This window comes from Mytilus edulis, chromosome 10 (assembly GCF_963676685.1).
Source record: "Mytilus edulis chromosome 10, xbMytEdul2.2, whole genome shotgun sequence".
Taxonomy (NCBI): domain Eukaryota; kingdom Metazoa; phylum Mollusca; class Bivalvia; order Mytilida; family Mytilidae; genus Mytilus; species Mytilus edulis.
Window position 1 is genome coordinate 34452484 of NC_092353.1, and position 24790 is coordinate 34477273.

Consider the following 24790-nt stretch of genomic DNA (forward strand, 5'->3'; position numbering starts at 1 on the left):
TGGTACTAATGTGCTGCAATAAAACTCCTGTCACGCGATATCGTGTGCGATTGCATGAAATGTTTTCGTCCTTTTTGTGTATAATAAATCATTATAAACGATCATACAACTTCCCGCCAATTTGCGTCTGAGAAGCTTAAAGTTCCACGCAAAATTTGTACAATTGATTTTCCCCAAAATTACCACCTGTCTAATATAACTTTGAATATTACTTGCAACGGTTACTAGAGCTGGGTATACATGGCCAATGCATATATTAGACTGTGCAGTCTTAACGAAGGAAGTTCCTCCAAAATCCTTCTTTATATCTGTTTATTTCCAAAATGTTGGTTTCCTGATCTTTGCCGATAAAATAATCCATACATTATTATGGTCATTCTCCTGAATTTATGTTTTCATTAATATTAAGGTTATTTTTCATTTTCTTTATCATTAAGAATAATGTATATTCTATAAAATATTCATGTATTTGATTTTACTATCAAGTTTTTCTGTAACTCTGTAACTAAATGATATCATTTTGCTTATTTTCTCTATTCATTATTTATTTTTGACCGTCATTCTCTGTACAGGTATCATAATTAGGTCTTTCCACTTTTCGTGGAAAGACCTTTTGTTTTTCTTCTGATTATTAGGTATTTCCACTTTTCGTGGAAAGACCTTTTGTTTTTCTTCTGATTATTTTTTTTTCTTCTGCCGTCTGAGATGCTTTTTTGTCTTACAACATATCGAATGGATTTTTGGCCAATGATGTTGTACAGTAATGAGGGTTTCAAAACTCACCCTGTGTGACCGAACACTTATTCCTATAGGAGTTATCTCCCCGCATCCCCTTTTTCTTGTTATCGCTATATCTCTAAAACCGTAAAAGATTTTACCAAACTGTTTTCATCAAATTGTTCGTCTACTCTTGAGAATGATTTGGTTTATTTAGACTTTAGTGATCGGAAGACATCTTATGGGAGTTATTTCCCTTTGAAAATTTAAGATAGGCGATTTGTTGGATCAATTCATACGTTTAAGTCGTAGAGGCCTACAGTCTTTTGATATGAAGTCCTTGGTCCATTTGAAGGAAATTGAGGTCAAGGTCAAAGGTCAAGGTCATGTTCTAAATTTTGAATTTTGCTTGTTTATCGTTATACCACAGAAACTGTGACAGTAAATGATATGATGTGTTTGCTAAATAACTGTTTACAATAAGGCGCAACTTCAACCTATTTCAGTCAAAGTGTTTTGGTTAACCCTTATAGGAGTGTTCTCCCTTTATGTATTTCAAATCAGTATTTCTCCACAACAATACAAGTGATTGACCTCCGGTCTTCCGTTTTGTGTTCACTGACCAATGACCTTGACATTGAGATCAAGGTCAAAGGTCAAGGTCATGTTATAAATTTTGAATTTTGCTTGTTATCGTTATTCAAAAGAAACTGTTACAGTAAATGATATGATTTGTTTGCCAAATTGTTGTTTACAAAAAGGCGCAACTTCAATCTATTTCAGTCGAAGTGTTTTGGTTAACCCTTATAGGAGTTTTCTCCCCTTATGTATTTGAAATCAGTATTCCTCCACAACCATACAAATGATTGACCTGGGGTCTTTTGATTTGAGATCCCTGACCTATTACCTTGAAATTGAGGTCAAGGTCAAAGGTCAATTTGACATTCTAGATTTTGACCTTTGCTAAAAATAATTTCAAGTCTTCTGCATATACCTATTAGTCTTATTTTTTATATCAATTTGAAGAACCAAATAATATCAACAAGGAGTGACATCGTTTTTTAAATTTCATTCTGATTATCGAGGTGGAAAGACCTTCAATTGTTTTCTGAAGAATTGGTTTTTAATTATTTATTTTTTTCTTCTGCCGTCTTAGATGCTTTTTTGTCCTACAACACATCGAATCGATTTTTTGGCCAATGATGTTGTACAGTAATGGGGGTTTCAAAACTTACCCTGTGTGACCGAACACTTATTCTTATAGGAGTTATCTTCCCGCATCCCCTTTTACTTGTTATCGCTATATATGTCTAAAACCGTAAAAAAATTTAGCAAACTGTTTTCACCAAATTGTTTGTCTCCTCTTAAGAATGATTTGGTTAATTTTGACTTGAGTTATCAGAAGACATCTTATGGGAGTTATTTCCCTTTGAAAATTTAAGATAGGCGATTTGTAGGATACATTCATACGTTATAAGTCGTAGAGGCCTATAGTCTTTTGATATGAAGTCCTTGGTCCATTTGAAGGAAATTGAGGTCTAGGTCAAAGGTCAAGGTCATGTTATAAATTTTGATTTTTGCTTGTTATCGTTATTCCAAAGAAACTGTGACAGTAAATTATATGATGTGTTTGCCAAAAAACTGTTAACAAAAAGGCGCAACTTCAACCTATATAAGTTGAAGAGTTTTGGAAAACTCTTATAGGAGTTTTCTCCCCTTTTGTATTTGAAATCAGTATTTCTCTACAACCATACAAGTGATTGACCTGGGGTCTTTTGATTTGAGATCACTGACCTATGACCTCAATATTGGGGTCAAGGTCAAAGGTGAATTTGACGTTCTAGATTTTGACCTTTGCTAAAAATTCTTTCTGGTTCATTATAAAACAATGCATAAACCTATCAATCTTATTTTTTTTATATCAGTTTGATTTACCACATAACATAACACGGAGTGACATTTTCTAACATCGTTTTTTTAAATTTCATTCTTATTATCGAAGTGGAAAGACCTTCAATTGTTCTCTGAAGAATTGGTTTTTAATTCTCATTGTGTTCTTCCCGGTGCATTGTTGTAAAATCATAATCATAAACCACGTGACTTTTCAATATGACAAAATAACTTATTATTAAAGTACTAGTACACATATTGTACTGTGACAAGCTAAATCCTTTAAAAATCACAATAAAAAAGCATATAAAAAATTGCAAAACTACATAAAAAAGAAAAACTAATATAGTTAAAATGATTGAAGACAGATAAAAGTTTGGAGGTTGTAGACAGAAAATAACAGTTAGTGAGTAAACGTTACATGAAAAAAAAAATGAAAAAGAGGCAAACATAGAGTTAATCCTGTTTTTCCTTATCTTTGTTAAGATATTCTACAGCATACTGACATTTCAAAGTGAAATTGTGCTGCAATAAACCTACCCATTGTGTTCTAAACCTACTATGATACTTATAAATATTAGATAATAATAAAAGTGTCATTTAATTCGTGTACAGCGCCACCATTCATTTTACCAGGTGACATGTATATATAAATAGAAAGCCTTAAAAAACAGATACATACATAGAGAATACATTCCTGAAGAAAATGGCGAAAACAATTATACTGATAATTGTGATTGTGTCTATTTTGTTAGTGCTGGCGGAAAGTAAAAGGTAAGTATATGAAATATTATTTCTAATTAATAACTAATTTCACCCAGGGCCGCTAGTTTGCAAGGTAAATTAGCGGCAGGTAATTTTGTCACTGCGGTTATATAAATTGGGTAAAACAAGGTTTTTATGCATTTATCTGTTAGCATGTAATGAGTATCGATTCACCAGAGCAGTTTGTCTAAATTCCTATTATGATTTTTTATATAACAGAATTTTAAACTGATTTATTCGTAAAGTCTTGCGGTCTCCTTAATTTATGTTTTTATTAATATTAAGGTCGTTTTTCGTTTTCTTTATCATTAAGAAAAATGTCTTTTCTGTAAAATATTCATGTATTGGATTTTTCTATTAGGATTTTCTGTAACTCTGTAACTAGATCATATCATTATTCTGTTCATCGTTCAATTGAAATCAGTTGTATATCACTAGATTCTCTTTTATCCAAAGTTTTGTTATTTTTTTTTGGATACTTGTGCAATCCATTGTCCCAAATTTTATCATATTTTTGGATCATTTTCCTTAGTAATTATTTATTTTGGTCGTCATTCTCAGTACAGTCAAAGGTATTATTCCGCGAAACATGACTCTAGTAATGATCTTCCCGGTGCATTGTTGTATAAACTAGTCATAAATCACGTAACTTTTCAATATGACCAAAACTATCAAGGAAGTACGCTCCTTAGTTTACAGTTAAACATGTACGTGTGTGCATATACATATACTTAGTATTCGAATTAGAAATATTTAAAACAAAATGTCATTTACAAAAAGATATGCTTTGAACAATTGTTACAGTGCTTCGTGTAAAGCCTTCCAATGTTTCGATATGAATAGAAAATAAATATTTAATTTTTATATTTTGAAATGAAAATGAGTTGAGCCCTTTTCAACTATCTTATGTAGATTGTTCTTATGTTGTACTGTTAAATAAATGCAACATTAGTGTACCGCTGTTCGAAATTCATAAATCAATAGAGACAAAACAAATCCGAGTTACAAACTAAAACTGAGGGAATCGCATCAAATATAAGAAAACTACGACACAACAGAAACACAACATTAAAATGTAACACACACAGAAACGAACTATAATATAACAATAGACATTTTCTTGACTTGGTACAGGGCATTTTAAGATAAAAACTGTGGGTTGAATCTGGTTTTGTAGCATGCCAAACCTCCCGCTTTGGCAATGTTAATTATAACATTAAAATGACAGCATTACAAGACAGGACTACAATACAAATAAATAAACCACTATCTCAGATTAGGGTGAAGGTTTGGCATCTTCAAACATGTTGATACCTCCGCATTCATTATTTGCCTGTCTTAAGTCCAGACCTTGTAATTCAGTGGTTGTCGCTTTTTGTTGTATAATTTATTTGTGTTTCGTTTATTGTTTTGAAAATAAATGAGGCCGTTTGTTTTCGATTTAGAATTGTTTTACATTTGTCATTTCCTTTTTTTATAGTTCACTATGGTGTTTGTGTTTTGCTAATTGTCGATACGTTTGATTGTTGTTGTACTTGAACTTTTATATCATTTAGTATCTTGTGACGAGTTGTTATTGTCATTGAATCAAATATATCACATCTTCTTTTGTTTATTAAATTTATGCTTCGCATGTTTATCTTATATACGAGACTAACAAATAAAAATTATATCAAAATGGAAGTCCGAACTTTAAGTTATTTCATTGAAATTACTTCACAAAAATACATAAAATGAAATAGATTTGCACTGAAAAAGTGCATACGATTTATTGTTATGAACCCTTAAAATTGTTTCTTTTCACACTAAAAATGTATTAGTGTTGATTACGAAATGGTAACTCTTTAATAAATAATTTTTATGTCATACACCTTTTTAATGATACTTACGGCTATATCTTCAATTTTTTTTCATTTTCCAACCAGTCTCGCGCAGAATGATATCATAGACATCGTTCGCGACAGTATACTTGTGTCGTAAGCAGTATCAAAATTTTACGTTTTTCGTTAAAATATTTTCATACTGTAATATTTAAAGTGCAGTATACTTACGATGTAAGATTCCCTTGCACTGCCCTATAACTACCCAGTTATTAACAGTTATGGTCTAACATTCTGTTAATGCTCCTATTTTGGCAATGTGTAATTGGATGATGCTTCAATTACTTTTGATCTATTGGAGATGTGCTGATAGAAATTTATTCGGAACAAATGGTCCCTATATTAGTTGGCTTGGGTTAACTTTGAATAACTGCGAATACTCTTATGTATATTTTTGTGTACGTTGTCTTTTGTAAGTAATTTTTGTTTGTGCTTATATCAGCTGTCGGATTTGTCAAACTCTTTCATAATAATGGTGTCTTTATGTTGTACTGTTTTACTACATACCAGGTAAAGGAAGAGAAACACTAATACGCCGAATTTTCTGTCTGTTTGTCCAAAGGTCAGAAACCAGAAATGCAATGATTGCCATTGTTTGCTGTCCACATTTTCCATTTATTTGTTTAATTTTAACCATAAATCAGAGACTTCAGTTTTCTCGTTTTTAATGTTTCTCATTTTCTCATGTCAGTATCGTTATAGGTTACTATAAAAAAAAAAAAAAAAAAAAATTCTTAACGGCCTTAAGGTGACTAGTAGTTGTTTACACGATCGTCCATTTTCAACTGGATAATTTTGGTCGAATGGTCGAATTTTCGTTACCCACATACTAATACGCACATGTATGTAAACTACATGCTGTTCTGGCATTCGATAAAACGGTTTTCATCAATGAGGCATTTTATTTTGTCCTTTGTGTATTATCAAAAGAAAATATAATTAGCCGACACAACAATTGTGAAAATAATATAACATAAATTTTCAAACTGTTGATCTCCTTTATGACCGGTCAATACACTTTTTATGACGTACATTCTGTAATCTTTAATTTTCTTTTTGACCAGTCGATATATTGTTTATGACATACATTATTTATCTATTTTGCCCACTACGTAAACAAATAGATAGCATTTTTATTTTAGAAATAGCTGTTTCATGCCATGCTATATTAATTCCGAGCGTCAGTGAGGTGCTTAATGTTAATAAATAAAATGCCTATCGATGTTAAAATGAGCATATAGAATGGCATGATAGAATTATAACGATTCTAATAGAAAAAATTATATTTTCTGTACTTCGAAGCGGACCTATAATACACGCTCGAAGGGCAGCCATTTTGATTTGGTGAACCGAAAATGTTTAACATAATCAACAGTTTTACGATATAAATGAACAGATTCATTTAAACTTACTTTTAGAATGATTTTATTTAATTTCCTAACGAACAACACCAACAAATATGTCCATTTTGTTCTCCGTCGTTTTTCAAAATTGTACTGACGTTGTAATTTTCAATTGTTACGTCAATCACGTGCAACCATGTGAAAAATAATGAACTATTTGTGCCATTTCATTCTTGACCAGTCGATACACTGTTTATGACATACATTATACACTGTTCATGACATACATTAAACACTGTGTATGACAAACATTAAACACTGTGTATGACATACATTAAACACTGTGTATGACATACATTAAACACTGTGTATGACATACATTGTTCTTGTTGCTGTTGTTCCCCTATTTGTGACAATTTACCTATTGTGTCGTGTTGGAATTTGATGTGATTGAGAGGTTAAGCTAGCTTTAAAACCCGGTTCAATACACCATTTTCTACATAAAAAAAATGCCTGTACCAAGTCAGGATATGGCTTTGGTTATCCATTCCTTTGATGTGTTTGATTTTACCATTTTATTAGAGACTTTTCGTTTTGAATTTTCCTCGGAGTTCAGTATTTTTGTGATTTTACTTTTCATTCCACAGATTATTTCCCAATTTACAGTTTCAAAAACTATTACCCCGGTCAGTAGTTTTATAAACATATCTGTACTTTTTTATACTTATTTTCATTGGAAAACAATGAAGTCGTTGACTATACTGCTTGGATTTGTGCGCTTGTCAACGTTAAACGTTTAATTATCCCAAACGATATAATCTGTATGACAGTGTGTCGGTCGTCGTAACTTCAAATTCACATTTCACTTTTTTTAAGACCTAAAACCTTAGAAATATATGGTATTGGTCTTCACTTGTCGACTTCATTATTTGGGATTGCTTTGGTATATGGTAAAATATTTAAGCTAGCATTTATTTTATACACGTTTTCTGGTACCTTAAGCGACTGTTATGCAAGTGAGAGGTTTTGCTAACTTTATAACCAGGCTCATTCACCATTTTTTACACAAAGAAATGCCTGTACTTAGTCAGGAATATGACAGTTGTAATCAATTCTTTTGATTTGTTTGAGGTTTTTATTATGTCATTTAATTAGGAAATTTCCGTTTTGAATTTTCCAAAAAATTCGGTATTTTTGTTGTTTTACTTTTTCCATGAATGAAGTGAAAAATCTCTGATTTAGAATCTAGCAAGTGTCAGAATATAATATATGCATATTTCAAAACGTTACAGTATCATGAAAATGATTTGATTGAACCTAACTATCAAAAAATCTACAAAACCAAAAAAAAAAAAAAAAAAAAAAAAAAGATAAGATAAAAAAGCAAAGTCGAACTCTTTACCTCAATTTGAAATATCTTGAAAAACAAATGAAATACTCGAACTATGTCTTTTTTAGCCTAATATAGCAGATTAACTTTTTGAGGTTTTGCTCATTGTTAAAGGCTGAATTGTGACCTATAATTGCTTAAATTATCGTCATATTGACTCTTTTGTATAGTTGTCTCATTTGCAGTTATATTACATCTCTTTATTCCATATAATCAGATTGATGTACAAAAACATCAGCTTCAGATATATCGATACAACTAATAAAAGTCCGGATATATTAAACTCTGTTCATAAAAAATCGTCATACACTGATATATAAAACTTCTAAATCAATATCTTCTATTACTATTGTGTAATTTGAATACGATGGACTTATAGACTTGGGTAGAAAATATCATATACCAAGGCCAATTAGTGTCGCGGTTCAAAATGAAGAATATCTTGGAAAAAAGGTTTCCCCGGTTAGCGTTGTCAATCTACCGTCTGTAGAATTTGACATTGGGAGTACTGAATGTGTATAGGAAAGGAACCATTTTCCTGTACAGACACAAATGGGATGGACGGACCATCCCATTGAAATCAGGAGGTTTGATCTGTACTTCTTGGGCTGGTTTTCAGTTTGTTGCAGTCCAATTTCTTTCAAAATAAAACAAAACCAGACAAAAATAATCAAGATATTAAAAAAAAAAATGCATATAAAACTGTTTTTTTTTACCCCCCCCCCTTCCCCCATTTGAACATATCTGATTGGAAGCCATATTATCAATAGACATAGTTCAATTCGTCTGGAATCGATCAAGACAAGATTTTATCATATTACTAATAACTTGTCTAAAAGGAAGCCACTAACTTTACCTTATTATGATCTCAAGGTCGAAAATATCTTATATATACTATCCGTGGGCTTTATGTTTTTAATTTCTTTTCAAATAAAAAAAATCATAGCTTAATGTCGTGCTTATCAGATGCTTATTAAACATAATACCATTTCATTCTTTTGACATTTAAATGAGTAAAAAAACTACGGTTGTTAAAGTATAAAACCCTTCGTTTTACAGGTAAATGAACTGATCTTAATGCACGAACTACTTAATAATATGGAATCCTACTTCAATTTTTCTTTATTACAATTCTTTGTAATAATGTGCTTCTACCAGTTTGATTTTCGAATTAAAGTATTACGGGACACATGAACACGAATAAAAGTGACATAATAAAAACATGATAACTATATGAGTATTTATTTGTTTGGTAAAAAACAAAAATAACAATAACAATTAAATATTTCAAACTACCTATTTCAGATTTTCTACCTTTTTGTGCTTTTTAATAATACAAGAGAAATTCATGACTCTTCTGTGTCCAAGAAAAACATATTTTGACTTATAGATTGAGTATGCATTAATAAACTACCTGACGAGTGTGCAATTTTTATTATTTAGGCAATGTTAATATGTCAAAGAACGTCATGTTCTGTTTCTAATGAAGTTCATTAGCAGATACGAAAACCTTGTTGATATATTCCGTATAAACTTTACAAATACAAAATGATGGCTTTTAAGTATAGATCCTAGGTAATGTCGTTGTTTATCATCTTAATTACGCGTTAATGTTCCCCTTTTTGTCATTGTACATTTTAAATCTTTACTGTATATCCACATTTAATTATAAATTAATGACGCGTATCGGTCCTTCCAGCCATTGTGTTATTGTGCTATGGTAAATTTTCAGTTTCCATTGTTGCTATTTGTACTTTGTCTATATACCATTTGGTGTTTCTTAATTTTTGTTCTTTGTTGAAATAGTTATATTTTTTTAGTGATTTCAATTATATTACGATGTCTACTGCTGTACCCCATTTTGACGTTTTTCCCTATTATATCTGTTTGTTTTGAATGCACATCGATGTCAATATAATGGACCTCTATGCGACTGTCATACAAGCAAGAGGTGTAGCTAGCTTTAAATCTCTAGCTAGTGAAAAAATGTCAGTAGCGAGAGAAAGTGATTAAGAGTAGGTTTAGAACGCACCTTCACGATTAGAGATTACCAATATTTTTTTTATTTTCTCATTGTCATCTTCCGATCTTCATATAGCAACATGCCATATCATGCAGTATTCTAGTATATGTTTCCCTTTTTCTTACCCATATAGTTATCAAAGGTACCAGGCTTAGAATTTGATACGCCAGCCGCGCGTTTCGTCTTCAAAAGACTCATCAGTGTCGCTCAGATCAATATAGCTAGAAAGCCAAATACCGTCCCCATTTCTCGTTATGAAGGTCCTGCGATAGTCAACAATCAATCAAACCGATGTCTAACTTTTAAATATCAGTTTCCATTTTATTGTCAAATCTTGTAACTACTTGCCCCATTCCCTGTACGAGAAGCTTCAATTGTATAAACATACATCTCTTCGGAAAAACAATGTTTACTACCGTGAGATTGATACCCCCAAAGTATTCAAATACATCAATAATATTCTGAACTAATTTAAACGAGAATCTGATTGGGGAAAAAACAACACACAATGAATGTAAACTTATAGACGGAAGATTCAAAGGGATTATTACAACTCCTTAGTCGACAACACCCTGACTTATAAAGAGGGAAGACAAGCATACAAACCGTATCTTGTGAGAAGTGTAGAAATTCAAATATTTTGATACTATTACAAGATGAATGAGTCTTAGATTGTCTGTTCTCTAAAATGTATTTTTTAGTATCCAAATCGGATTCACGCCACCTCTAGGATAAGAAATTTCACATTAGCCTTGAAGCCCGGCTTTCATTTGCTGATACAATTGATGTTAATCAATTAAAATCAGTAGAAAACATTATAATTATACAAAGAGCACAATGATATTATCAATTTAAATTGTTAAACAAGCAGTTTGATCTGTCTATTGTAGGCACTGCAGACGATGTCCATCACGAGATGATAAAAAACATGTTTGTCGTGATTTGGAGAAGAAAACATACCAAGCAACGGTGAAATATTGTGGGAAATGCCAGGGGACAGCAGCAGACTATTCTCAGTTTTGTCCATATATAGATTACAAAACAATGATGTAAGAATACATGTATACATTGTACATTTACTTATCATTAAGTGAGCCATTATTTAACTTCAAACGTGGAGGGGGGGGGGGGGGAGTATGTTTTTTGTCTGAGTCAGAAAATCTTACACTTTGAGGTATAATGGAAATCCGGATTCAGAATTCAGCATATTGTTTTTTGATCTGCTTGACCACAATATTTTTTCATCAAATTTGGAATCAGAACTTTTTTTTTTAGAAAAAAACCCATACAAATATGGAAACGACAATCGCGGACTTTGTGAACTGAAATCGTATCAAAACATAAGAACGAAACTTGATATCCGGGAGACTATCTAGTAGTGTTCTGGCACTTGCTTCAAAATCATAATTACAAAATTAATATTTGGTTTGCATACATCTAACAACATATATTATTGTGTTGTAGCTTCCTTATTGCACTGATCTGATAATGAAAATATTCTGAACAAATGGAAATACCATATAACTGCAAACGTTTGTTTCTTTAATAATTAAGCCTTGAATAAACAGCAAAAAAAAAAAAAAAACAGCAACTTATTGCTTTCGTTTTTTTTAACTAGCAGAAAAAGAATATTAGATATGCCATGTTAAGACAATTTTCTTCAAAACAACTTGTAAAGTAAAAAATGTGACCTTAGGTCATTATCAATTTTGTAGAACACTTCAATGGAAAATAATGCAAAATGAAAAAAAAAAATCAATCTGCGTTTTCTCAATAATTGTTTTACTGTGAACAGTACTAATATGGGAAAAATTATTTCAAACGTGTAGAAAACTTTATCATTCAGCTCTAACTGAAAATATGGACTTATATATGTATATGGATTTACCGTTTTGTATAATCTTTTTTCAACTGGACTAAATTACTTCTTTACCTTAAATGCATGGCCCATTATTTACAGTATAAATTCACTCTCCCTTACTTATTATTGTATACGTCAAACATTGAGTATTGAATGGAAAATCAAAGATTTTTTACTTTGTCCATACAAAAGAAATAACGGGTAATATAGAGCGTCCAAAATTGTCCACGGTCAAATCCTGAAATAGTTGAAAACTTACCAATAACCTTTGAAAAATAAAAGGTATTTACGTAATCTAACTTAAGTAATAAATTGTATCGATTTATAAGTTTTAAAATCGAAGCTGAAAAGGTTAAAATAACTGCAAATAAAACAAAAGGCAGTGTCAAATAATCAACTATACTATTTGATGCTTTACATCATTTCAAATCTCAATGATTGAAAACAGTATTGAAATATTTTTTGATATATTCCGTTTTAGATTTGAACAAGGCTGCATAAATTATAAAACAGTTGATGTCACTCTTCTATTTTGTGTAGAAAAGTGTTGTGATGGCTGGACACGTGATGATTATGGACAATGTTCCGTCGGTAAGTTAATCATAGGTTTTTAGTTCAGCCACCCCATAAGGATGGTTTGAGAAATCGCCATCAGTTAGTGCACGTCGTCAATATGAATTATTCTAAATACTAAGGATTTTCTCATCTAAGGAACAAACTTTAGTCGTATTTGGAACAACTGTTTCAAATTTTCGGGTCCTTAATGCTCTTCAACTTCGTACTTGCTCGGCTTTGTAACTATTTTGATCTGAGCGTCACTGATGAGTCCTTTGTAGACGAAATGCGCGTCTGGCGTATAAAATTAAAAGCCTAGTTCCTTTGACTACTACTTTCTATCAAGATGCAAATATGACAACATAGAGACTTCCTCAATTCCGGTCTATCAATTGTTTCGTCACTACAACTACAAGACCAAAACCTTACCAACGTTAAAGTAACTATAACTAAATGAAAAAAAAAACATTTTCAGGGTTTTCTCAGATATTATAATAAATTGAAAAAAAAAGATATTTGGTGCTGCTGTTTCAGAGAAAAAACATCTGAAAGAAATGACTTTCTATAATCTTTATAGCATAGTATAGTATTGTCTTAATGCCTTTTGATAGGTTGTACAATGAAACGTATCTATATATCAGTGTAATATTTTATTTGTTATTTGATGATTTGAAATTGCACATTTCTGTACCTCTGAAATTAAAATCTCTAGCTTTTAAACTCGACAAGGATGATAATTTTGAAATATTAAGGAATATGGAAAATCTTAGAAACTGGACTATGATTCTTGCTTGTGAAAAGTTGTCTTATTAACTATTATATTCTTATTTTCGTGTTGGCGTCAATAACCTTCCCTTTGAAGGATTTTAATTTAAGCTTTCCGAGCTTTCAATCGATCAAACCATCAGAAAAAAATAAGAATATTTTCAATCCGGTACGTTGGTACAAGTTAACCCCTAAGTATCTAGAAGAGATTTGTTACGTAAAGATATGACGCATGACGGACGTAAATTAATGGTTTAAGCTATAGAAAAATGCTCAATATGAAATGAGTACGAAAAAACATAATAACTTGGGATGTAAATCTTTTATTCGCTAATGCATACATTGAAACTATATCTTTTTGTTTCAGAAGACGACGATGATGATGATGATGATGACGACGATGATGATGACGATATAATTTGTGAAAATGGCGGGTCTTCCGATGACGGCCATTGCTCATGTCGTGATGGATTTGTTGGGAAACATTGTGAAACGCGTATGTATACATCTCCAGTTCTGAAATAGGTTGAATAAATCTAGATGCTTTGACAAAAAGATGCAGACATCTAGTTAGTTAAATGTATATCATCTACGATATATTTTCAGTGTATGTTAATTTAGTACCAAACAACGAATGTATGAATATGTGTGTGGTGTCCGTCTAAAACATATTTAACTTTTGACTTCGGCTAAAGTATTCAACACTGACGATTCCTTTTAGAGGAGTCGGTAGTCACTAATATGAGCAATTAACTTGGGAATCAAAGTGAGAAAAATGTTACGAAAAATGCTGATAAATACAAATTAATATCTAAATAATATTTAAAAAGCTCTCAAGAGCTTCTGTTTGTATTGTTATATAAGGGGATCCGAATCAAAATGAAATTTCGTATTAAAATTCGTATAATAAAAGAAACTTAAAAAATATGTCTGTACCGTTAATCATCTAGACAGATTCTGAATTTCAAATATTTTCTATTTCAGCTGTATGTACACCTCAATGTTTAAATAATGGAGTATGTACAGGGAGAGATGGAAAAGCTGTGTGTGTTTGCTCTGAAGGAAGATTTACCGGGAAACAATGTGAAATACGTAGGATTTTAGACATACTAGTAACTTAAATCTTTATTGTAACATCTGGTAGTTAACAAAGAACAAATATAAATGCAAGCAATACTATTTTCTCTGACTGACGAATATATTTGAATCTTTATTCTTAGATCGAAATTGCTTTAATCATTACATTTAGATATTTCTGAATATATATATAAGGATTTTTAATAGTTTCTGAAATTATAATTCTACTTTAGCTGTATGTGATCCTGGGTGTCAAAATGGCGGCAGCTGTGTGGTTGGAACATACGGATCAATGTGTTCTTGTGTACCTGGCTTTGAGGGAAAGATTTGTAAAAAGAGTATGTACTAGTACTTTTAAAGAATCATTTCTATTGTTGGCATGGATTTGCATTTTAAAATATGGTCACCATTATAAATTTAATATTCAAAATTAAAAACATTCTCGAAATTTTGAGGATTTCTATCCCAGGAAAATATAACTTAAGGTGTATTTGGCAAAAATATTAAGAATTATAAGTCTTCGATGTTTTATTTGGTTTTTCTAACTTTCTTCATTCGAGCATCACTGCTGAGTCTTTTGTAGTTCAAACGGGCATCTGGTGTTCACGTTTTAAGCCTGGTATATGTGATAATGTTTACTTGTATACACGTAGTTTCGCTTTTCAATTTCTCAATAGGGGAATCACAATTGTACAAATGTAAGCGCAAAAAGTATCTTTTGAATGGCGGCCATAAAAAGAATTGTTTAGTAAACTATATGTTTTATTGAGGATTTACTTGCTGGAAAAATATATTCCCCGTAAATAGAATATCTGATCTGTTTTAACGTTCTGTCTCATTTCGTGACGTGATACAATTTATAGGTAAGACTTTTACAGCAGGATGAGTGATGCATACAACCGCGTGGTAATTTCGTATCATGAATTGATACACAATATCCCTTTGACCAGAAAAAGGCAATTCAAAATCTCATAGCTTTTTTATTTAAGATCATAGAATGGTTCTAACGATTTAATTTATCTAAATCACATCTATTTTTGAATCTTGTTATTTCTTTTAGTCAAAATTAGTTATAATCAAAACTATAGAAAATGTTGTTTCGAACGATCTTGAAATTATGACATCTATGTTGACACAAAATTTCTCACTTACTTATTACACCTTTATCTGCCAACTCCTCCGATCACCTGAAATCACTCGTGTTGTTGTACCCCTATTTGTGACATTTTGTTCACGCATGATTGTCAATATAATGGAATTTGGTGCGACTGTCGTACAAGTGAAAGGTTTGGCGCTATGAAACCAGGTTCAATCCATCATTTTCTGCATTTGAAAATGCCTATACCAAGTCGGGAATATGAGAGTTGTTGTCCATTCGTTTGATATGTTTAATCATTTGATTTTGCCATTTGATTAAGGACTTTCCGTTTTGAATTTTCCTCGGAGTTCATTATTTTTGTAATTTTACTTTTTATAATAATAGCTGTATTTTGAATATTTTGAATATTTTGAATGACACATATTTGAATTTTGGATTAGGATTCTTAAGACTGAAATTACCTTAACTTAGAATGGAAGTTTCATTAATATGTTTGTTATGTCTTTACAGGAGTAAAAGATGGTAAATGTCCAGTTCCTACAGGGTCCGGAATCTGTTCTAAAAATACATGCAAAGCAGATGCAGAATGTCAAAATAAACAAAAATGTTGCAAGAACAGTTGTGGTTCCCTTCAATGTATGGCACCAGCTCAAACAGAATGTACATACAAAGACAAACAATATCCAATTGGATTTCTTCGAAAAAACGATTCCTGCACGAGTTGTTTATGTATAGATTCTCCATACCAGTGGGAATGCGAACAAATGAGATGTCCACCGTTGTCATGTGATAAAACAAAACAGATCCCGAATGTATGTTGTCCTGTTTGTGACGGTGAGTACAGACAAACCTGAATGATTTGAAACGAGAAGAATGATGGCCATTGTTTTTTATTAAACATATATTTTAGTTAATTATGATATAGTTACAATAAATATTTTGAAACTGTATAATATCACATAATCAATTTTAACACGTTTCAAAATTTGTTTCATTTCTCGAGAACATGAAATCAACCCTGGTTTCTGGTGGGTTTCAAGTGGCGTATTCTTGAATTTTCTTTGTTGAGTTTTGTAGACAGTTGTTATCTTTTCATTGCTTTTGTTAATTCTCCTAATGATTTTTTTAAAAACTTTTCTTGAGCAATTTGCGATAAACTGCTGGTATAAACAACAAATGACCTTCGTTATAAGAATAAGTCCTTCACAACAAACTCGGCTTGCATGAAATGTTTCAAAACACACAGAAATAAAATTATTCGCAGTGACAGTGATTGCTTTACAATCATGTAACATATTCATGCTAATTGTGATGTGCAGATTCTAGAACACTATCTATTATTATAAGATTTAAAGGCAAATCTTTAATGAATGATTGACAGAAGGATGAATTTTTTCTGGCGACTAGTTTATTCAGAAGAAAATTGCTTTTATCTGCGTTATAGACTTAATTATTGTATTGATCGAGATTTTCAAGCTATAGAGAAAGCAGGGGACTTTAAAAGTTGACTTTGGTTATACTTTCAACTACCTCCTAATTTGATGAATTAGGTGTTGAATGCATTTCTGTTAGTAGTATCTTTTATTTGTACTGTATTCCTGTCATATTGTTGTCCTTTTATCGAATGTTAACATTGCCATTAAGTGCGTGGTTAGGCTAGCCACAAAACCATGTTCAACCCACCGTTTTTTTCTTAAAATGTCCTATACGAGGTCAGGAATATGACAGTTGTTATCATATAGTTCGTATCTATGTATGTTGTACTGTCGTTTGGTTATTTTTGTGGAACACTTTGGTGTTTCTCTTGTTTCGGTGTTTCCCTCGGTTTTAGTGTGCAACTCGGATTTGGTTTCTCTCAATCGATTAATGATGTTCTAACAGAGGTATACTACTGTTGCCTTTATTTAAATTATTTAACTATTGAAGAGACACTTGTCTTCTAATTAAAAACAATATATTTTTTACCTCTATATTATGTAGGTTTTTGTGTCATCTAAAACAGTTATCGTTAACTTTTCTTTTATATATAGTGATTATTAATAGCTCTTTAATTAATTTACACATTAATGTACTCCTTTTCAAAAATATTGAGATCCTTGCATAAGTATTCTATAATGTACATAGCTTCAAACATCAATACATCCATTAAAGATTATCTGTCTATTTTATGGTCTCTGTTCACTGTCATTTGAAATACAATACTTTTTATAATGTGTATGCAAAATCTGATTACAAAGAAACTATTTCTTTTCCTTTGTTCTGATAACCCTTTTTACAAAGGTAACTGAATCAGAAATTTATTTAACATCAAATAGAACCTAACATTCAAATGGATAAAATAAGTCATTTACTAGTACATAGCAACCATAAAAAACAAGAACCACAAACTGCAATACTTTTCAAATCAAAGAATATTCAATTTATATATGGAAAAATTATAACAACAAAAATATCGAACTCCAAAGAAAATTCAAATCGGAAGGTCCTTTATTTAATAGAAAAAACAAAAGCTCAAACATTAAATGAATGGAAACCAAGTACCATATTCCTGACCTAGAACAGACATTTCCTTGTGTAGAAAATGTTGGATTTAATCTGTGGTTATAGTTAGCTAAACCTCTGACTTGTATGACGACAGTCGCATAAAATTCATATATATAGACAACAATATGCGCCTAAAACAAACAGACATAAAACATGTAGGTAGAAATGTTGGGTTTTTTTTTTTTTTAGAAAAAAGACATATGCATATTAAACTTTACATTGAATTAATTCAAACAGACAGCGTTGCTAATGTTTTGAAGGGAATTTTACATCTCAGATAGACTCGAGTTCTAGTGAATTTGTTGGATATGGAATATACAAATCCTTTCGGGTCTTATAGCAGGTCATTTTGTATAAAAAACCTTACAGGTGTTAGTCATTTTATACGCATTTTGCGTTTGGTGTCTTTAAATTGGATCTCTCACGTATAACCTACCTGTAATTTTCCCTGAATCGTATGACTCGTTGGGTGATTGTGTGTTTTTTTATTGATTTCCTTTTAGTTCAACAGAAGGTTTCTTGTATATGACTTAGCAGAACTTATGTGATGATTTATCAACATTTTTTATTTGCCACGTGTCACATACGAACGTCGGCAGTCTTTTATTTTAAACATACACAACTGTTTGTAATATTATATTCATTTACTTTTATTTCAGACAATCCTACGTCAGGCAATGGTAAGCACAGTCATATATGGAATCTATTCGTTTTGTAAAAGTAATGAAATTTGTCACCTACACTGTTTTAATTTATTTTCAATGAAAAGCAACGCATTGTAGTTGATAAAGAAAACACAGATATAAATTTAAAAAAAAAACGAAAATGGTATAAGTGTAGTAAAGCAGATGCAAACTACAATATTTAATACTTAAACGATAAACTTGTAAAGATTGACACTTTTTTTACATTAACGAAACTATTTAAAACGTTAGCCAAGTCATCAATACAGAACTCTTCAGCACCATAAAAATACAAAAGAAATTCAAAAGATAGTATCGGCTAGGTTATAACCAATTACATGTATTTATAAACCTCGATTTACAACATTAGAACAACCCAAGTCATGTAAGGGAGATAACAGAAGATAATTGACAGGAATGTGAGTATATCACATGATATAAATTTAATATTCTAGTAATAGATGGCATATCGACCTGTTGTTACCGTTTAAAGAAACTTATAAGGATTAATACAAAAATCAGTACAATACGTTGAAAGTAGAGGACATAGGTCAGTAGATATAATATATGACATGGGCCAACTTGTAGTTAAAATGGGCTGAAACATTATTTTTAAACAACTATGTTTGTTCTTTAATTCACTCTGATTTATAAAAAGCAAAAACAACCCACAATAACAGCACTAGGTATACAAATAAAGTTCTCTCGCTACATGTAGCTATTTAAATTTGAAACTATATACATATAGATGAGATTTCAATTGTATGTCAAATTGTAACATAATTTTGCAGGTCCTATGTTTAAACATTGTCCAAAAGGAAAACTTGTCATCCACACTCACGAAGAAAACTTCATTGATATTCGAAAGTCTGTAAATCTGACAGTTGTCGGCAGTTCTGGACGTTACCAGGTTCAATATTCTAAGAAGGTTATAACAGCAGTGTCGTGCTCTTGCAGTAGAAATATTCATATTGTCATAGCACAATCTCAACCTGATTCATTCGGAAGAATTGCGTCATGCCACTTTTCTGTTCATGTTTTGGGTATGTTAATTGTGAATACATGTTTATGAATGTTTATCATTAGGTAAACTGAATGTTACTATCTATAAGTAAATTTTCATGTTTATTAATTATGATATAATTTATATCAAATACATACATGTACCGAGCAATTTGATTGCTTATAATACAATGCATTGTTTTCTCTCTTATAAATCTGGAAAAAAAATCAAGGGTAAACTGGTTTTCAAATGTTGGCATACAGTGCTGTATTGAAAATGTAGCATATTAAGAAAAAGATTTAATTAAAACAAATAATTATCGTTTGTTCCAAAAACTACAAATGTATATGGACTTATTATTTATGAAATGTTATGTTTTATTTTATCAATCGCAAATCAAGTTTCATATATAATGAATGAACAAACGATTGTCTTATAATTGTATAAATCGAGGCATTTTTTGTCAGTGGGATTCTTCCATACAGGTAATGCGTCAAAAGTACATAAGTGCTTGATTTTACATGAACCCAGATCGCGATGAAACGTCTGAGAGTAAAGTGGACGTATATAGATATAGCGCAATTTAAAAAAAAATAATACTATTTGTTTGTAATGTTTTGTTGTAGACAACCATCCCCCAATATACAGTTCATGTCCAGCAGATATTAATGGCTTTGAGGATGAAATAATAAGCTGGGACAAACCACAGGCTACAGACAACATTGGCATCAAATCAGAAAAAATAATTTCGGATTATGAAAACGACAGTAAATTCCAAGAAGGAACACATGTTGTAATGTATGTGTCAGTAGATCATGAGGGTAACGTGGGAGTCTGTCGATTCCTAGTGGCTATCTACAAGAGAGGTGAGTTACATGTACATATATTCTCATTCTGTTTTATATACAGCACGACCATTTCTTATATATATATTTTTGCAATTTTCTATTTCATCATTCTTTGTTATAAATTTCAAATTACTCTACTAAGTTCTAAGTCAGGTAAAGTGAGTTTTCGCAGTCGAATATAGTGAGAACTCGCTGATGCTATAAGCTACATATATCATCATTGACGCTACTGAAGAAAACAAATTATATTTTAGTCGGTTGATGAATTTGTTACTGAAAACTATATATGTTCAAAATTAATACATATGATAAAATGAAGGTATGCGATTCAATTGAGTGCGTTTGTCAAGTTCGATGAGTAGAAATATTATCAATAAAATGAATAGCAATATGTAGTATAGTGCCTCTAGGTACAAATTTTCAAACAATGGCAGTCAATTCTTAGATTGAATTAGAGCAAATAACCCCAGTTGAAATTATTATGATTTAAATTAAAAAAAAATGTGAACCAGTTTAAAAATGTTATTTTTGTAAGATAAAACAACCCAAACAATCATAACTCATTCAAATGTATAATTTTCAGGAACAAGCGATCCAACAATACCCAGTGAACTGAAGAGAGAAAATAGAGACAACAGTAAAATGCACATTACACGTGAGATTATTCTTTACTCAAAATAATTATTTAATTTTCACAAACTGGAAACAAGAGAAATGACAGGTTGAATTAAAACAATGGCATGTCTAAAACAATTAGTAGTTTATCATTTTTGTTTTAAGCTTTTATATATAAAAAGTTTTTTTATGAACATCATAATTTTATACATTAATAATATTATCAACTAACTTATAACAAAATAAAATATCAAAATTACAACCTACTCTAGACGTACACTGTTACAACCCACTATCAACCATGGAATAATCAACGGATTGTATAAAAAAATATCAAAACATCCCATACTAGTAATATCTTGTAGCCATTTCAACATGCGTTGTTGATATGCAGTCAAAAATGCCTTAATGCATAAATGTTCGTGTTGTTTCAAATGACTTTATACGTGATTTCCACACTCACAAGTGAAACAAATAAGAAGATATTGAGGGGACAATACAACAACACACGTAAAAAAGATACAGACAAAATTTAAACATCAAAATCATGAGAGAAAATAAGATATCAACAACAATCCATAAAATATTGAAATAAAGGAATGACCAACATAATTTCTGTCAAAACCGGAGTTCAAGAGATTGGATCTTGTATGCCTGTGGAGTTAAATTTGAACATAAGCCGGAAATAACTTAAGGAAGTTCGCTTGTACTGTTTTGGGATTTATGTCAAATTTTCAGAATCCTCTGGTTTTATCCATTTGAATTGCCCATTGACCCCCGTTTTTCTTTTTATATACCTTGTTTATGTATAATGATAAGTTATCTGTAAAAGTCTTATAAAATTTTCATTATTTTTTAATAGTTTTTGAGGACTTAAGTTTGTCAAGAGAGAATATTTTCCCGCCAAAATTTCAGTGGCTAATATCTCGAAAACAAGCACATTGACCTATATATTTTTTTTGCTCTTTTGATTCCTTAATTTATCCCCTATCAATATAAACTAGTTTTTCGAAAAGCTAATTACTTTAAAACTTAGAAGCGAACTCCCTTAAGAAAAAAACCTACGTAAAGGGTATTTTGAAATTCGAAAATTTTATATAGAATCGGTTTACATATTTTTCTGAACCTGTTTTGATGTGTACAATTTTGCTTACCGTTATGTTTTATTTTTATATAAGTATCTGTGGTTGGACTACTGGCTGGTGTCGTTCTTCTTATTGCTGCTGTTTTATGGGCATTGTATTGCCGTCGTATGAACAAAAGAAGCACCGAACAGCGAACCGGAAATGAAAGCAACGCATACAACAATGAAATCTACGCAACTACACCTACTTCCGGATCACCGCCCCCATCATATGGTAAAGCAGGAGGAATGAAACTCCCGCCTGAATATATTACTGGAGATGACAAACCCCCAATGTATGAGGAACTGGATGTCAAGGTCTTTGCAAAGAAAGGCATCTATAATCCGGTGTATGACACATCTGTTGATGTCGCAGCCATTGAAGTTCAAGTACAAGAGAAACAATGTCATAAAGAGTAGATAAGAAATCAAGGATGTGTTTTACTTTTGATTTCTTAAGGTGGTACCCAACACTTTAACTAAATTTATTTGGCTCGTTTAATTTTCTTAAAATTTTGACAAAGTATTTACTTTGACCCTTTTACAAAAATATAAAAATTTCAAAAAATTTGAACTAACCGTTTTATCAGAAAAATTACACTGATTATATAGCAGTTTGACAAACACTTATTTTGATCATTGAGAAGCTTAATATTCCCTTAACAACACAACGTAATTAAAACGTTTAACTGATTTAACTGATTTGTAGTGTTGTGTCGTTGTTCTCCTCTTATATTTATGCGTTTCCCTCAGTTTTAGTTTGTTACCCCGATTTTGTTTTTTGTCCATGGATTTATGAGTTTGAACAGCGGTATACTACTGTTGCCTTTATTTAACAGAGTTATCTCCCTGTAGTGGTAGGTACCACCTTAAAAAGAAACGTTATCGTTTTCAACTTTTTATTGAAATGTATTGTTATTGATTAGAGGCGATTTTATTAATAATTATTCTATGACAATCGATGTTAATATACTCATAAATTTTTGAGAATACCAAAAACAACAAATGATTTAAATTGAATTACATTCAATTAATGTGCAATATTTCTACCAATAATCAACTCAAACACAACTCTATATTAAATTGAAAATTCGACGAATATATTTATTAATGTCTTGAGAAGAGCTTTTCTGTCTGTCTTGCTTGCTTGATAAAATCAATGTTTATTATATATTTGTGAATAAACATAAATTGTTATTTATCCTGCAATTGGGTGTCCTACTATACAGATACAGACCTACAGATATCGCTATGCTGTATCCGTATACTATACAGATATCGCTTTAAAGCTCCGCCCACTGCCGGACTGAGTATTGTTTGAATCTGTCGGACCTCAGAATATGTATTCCAGTTGCATTCCAATGACGATGACAATTGTCGATTTCAAACTTGAAGGTGTATGATTGTGTTACAAAATCAACCATGTCAATTTCAGCATGCATGTTTAGTGATTGTCAAGTCTGAAGCGTAGGACAACTAGTACACTCCTGTTTCAAATTTGACAATGTTTTGTTATTTGTTTTTCCGACGTAGTCGGTATCGTTTCGGTTTGTGCCCTTTGAACTTAAGGACGCTTAACTATGACAACAGAATACGCATGCTCGAAAATCCTTTCTGTGATTGGACAAAATGCTGTCATGGTGGGTGATTTGGTTGTGTTTGAAAAAACGTCTCATTAATTATATCGTGATGGAAAGTAAGTGAAAAACTATAAATATTTGAACTAGATCTTACAAAGATTTATATTTTTTATTAAAACAATTGTTTCTCCAATAGCTCTTTGCATCCGTGACAGCTGTTTATACGGGACAATTATATAATTTTTAAAGTAAAGTTTGTTGTACGAACGTACATGACTTTTAGAACGTTAACGCACCTCCGCATGTGAGATTTCCGCGGGGTTTTGGTGAATGTAAACAGAAGGATACGAGGACAGAGAATACTGAACGCAAACAGAGTAAAACGTTATTTAAATGGTATCTTTGTGCTTCTGAAGGTTATCAAAAGGATAGTTTTAAACATAATACTCAAATTTAAATACGTCGGATATCTTTTTGAAAGATAGTTCTTGATACTGTTGAAATTAGTTGTTATGTTAAAATAGATAATTATTCACCTTGAGCGATGTATTATTGTTGACCATTCGAGATTCTTTTTTTGCGAACCCGTCTTCAGCGTATTTGTGTGATTTTGATATTACTACTCGGGCCTCAAGGGATTACAAATCGAAAATAAATGCTAAATATGTTAGTTGTTGTGTCTTTCAATACACAAACAATATACAGAATTAATTGCAGGATAAAGACAATAACTGTTTAGTGTCTTTAAATATCAGCTGTATTTGTACTCGGCTCGAAACAGGTGTAGTAGCTCGCTAATAGCTCGCATACACCTTGTTTTCTAGCCTCGTACAAATACAGCTGATATTTAAAGACACTAAACAGTTATTGTCTATGTCTTGTATTACATATTAAATACATATTATAGTTTCTAAAAGTAACCAAAACAAGGGACTACATGATTTTAGATAGAACAAAGCATGTAAAGTTAAACCAATAATTCATGTTCGTCATAGGTTTCACGAAGGAAACAAATAAAAAAAAACATGT

At 31.3% G+C, this 24790-nt stretch overlaps 1 protein-coding gene across 2 annotated transcripts; it reads left to right on the forward strand.

The window, feature by feature from the left end:
• Window positions 1–3082: 3082 nt before the first annotated feature.
• Window positions 3083–23382, forward strand: LOC139491000 (uncharacterized). Of its 2 annotated transcripts, XM_071278241.1 has the most exons (13): window positions 3083–3381; window positions 10899–11057; window positions 12351–12460; window positions 13557–13685; window positions 14174–14281; window positions 14500–14604; window positions 15876–16199; window positions 18569–18589; window positions 19384–19635; window positions 20222–20461; window positions 21027–21098; window positions 22237–22644; window positions 23059–23382. In XM_071278241.1, the coding sequence occupies exons 1-12, from the start codon at window positions 3314–3316 to the stop codon at window positions 22599–22601; spliced, it is 1953 nt and encodes a 650-aa protein (XP_071134342.1). In that variant the 5' UTR covers window positions 3083–3313; the 3' UTR covers window positions 22602–22644; window positions 23059–23382. The 2 variants fall into 2 exon arrangements, with proteins under 2 accessions (XP_071134342.1, XP_071134343.1); XM_071278242.1 differs by having other exon boundaries at window positions 3222–3381; window positions 13560–13685; window positions 22237–23382.
• Window positions 23383–24790: the final 1408 nt, after the last annotated feature.

What these genes read in the sequence shown, in the direction of transcription:
- LOC139491000 (XM_071278241.1), top strand. Translation starts at nt 3,314, where the DNA reads ATGGCGAAAACAATTATACTGATAATTGTGATTGTGTCTATTTTGTTA. An exon ending in GGGAAAGATTTGTAAAAAGA is followed by an intron (nt 14,605 to 15,875) that starts GTATGTACTAGT and finishes ATGTCTTTACAG; the next exon opens with GAGTAAAAGATGGTAAATGT. An exon ending in ATGTTGTCCTGTTTGTGACG is followed by an intron (nt 16,200 to 18,568) that starts GTGAGTACAGAC and finishes CTTTTATTTCAG; the next exon opens with ACAATCCTACGTCAGGCAAT.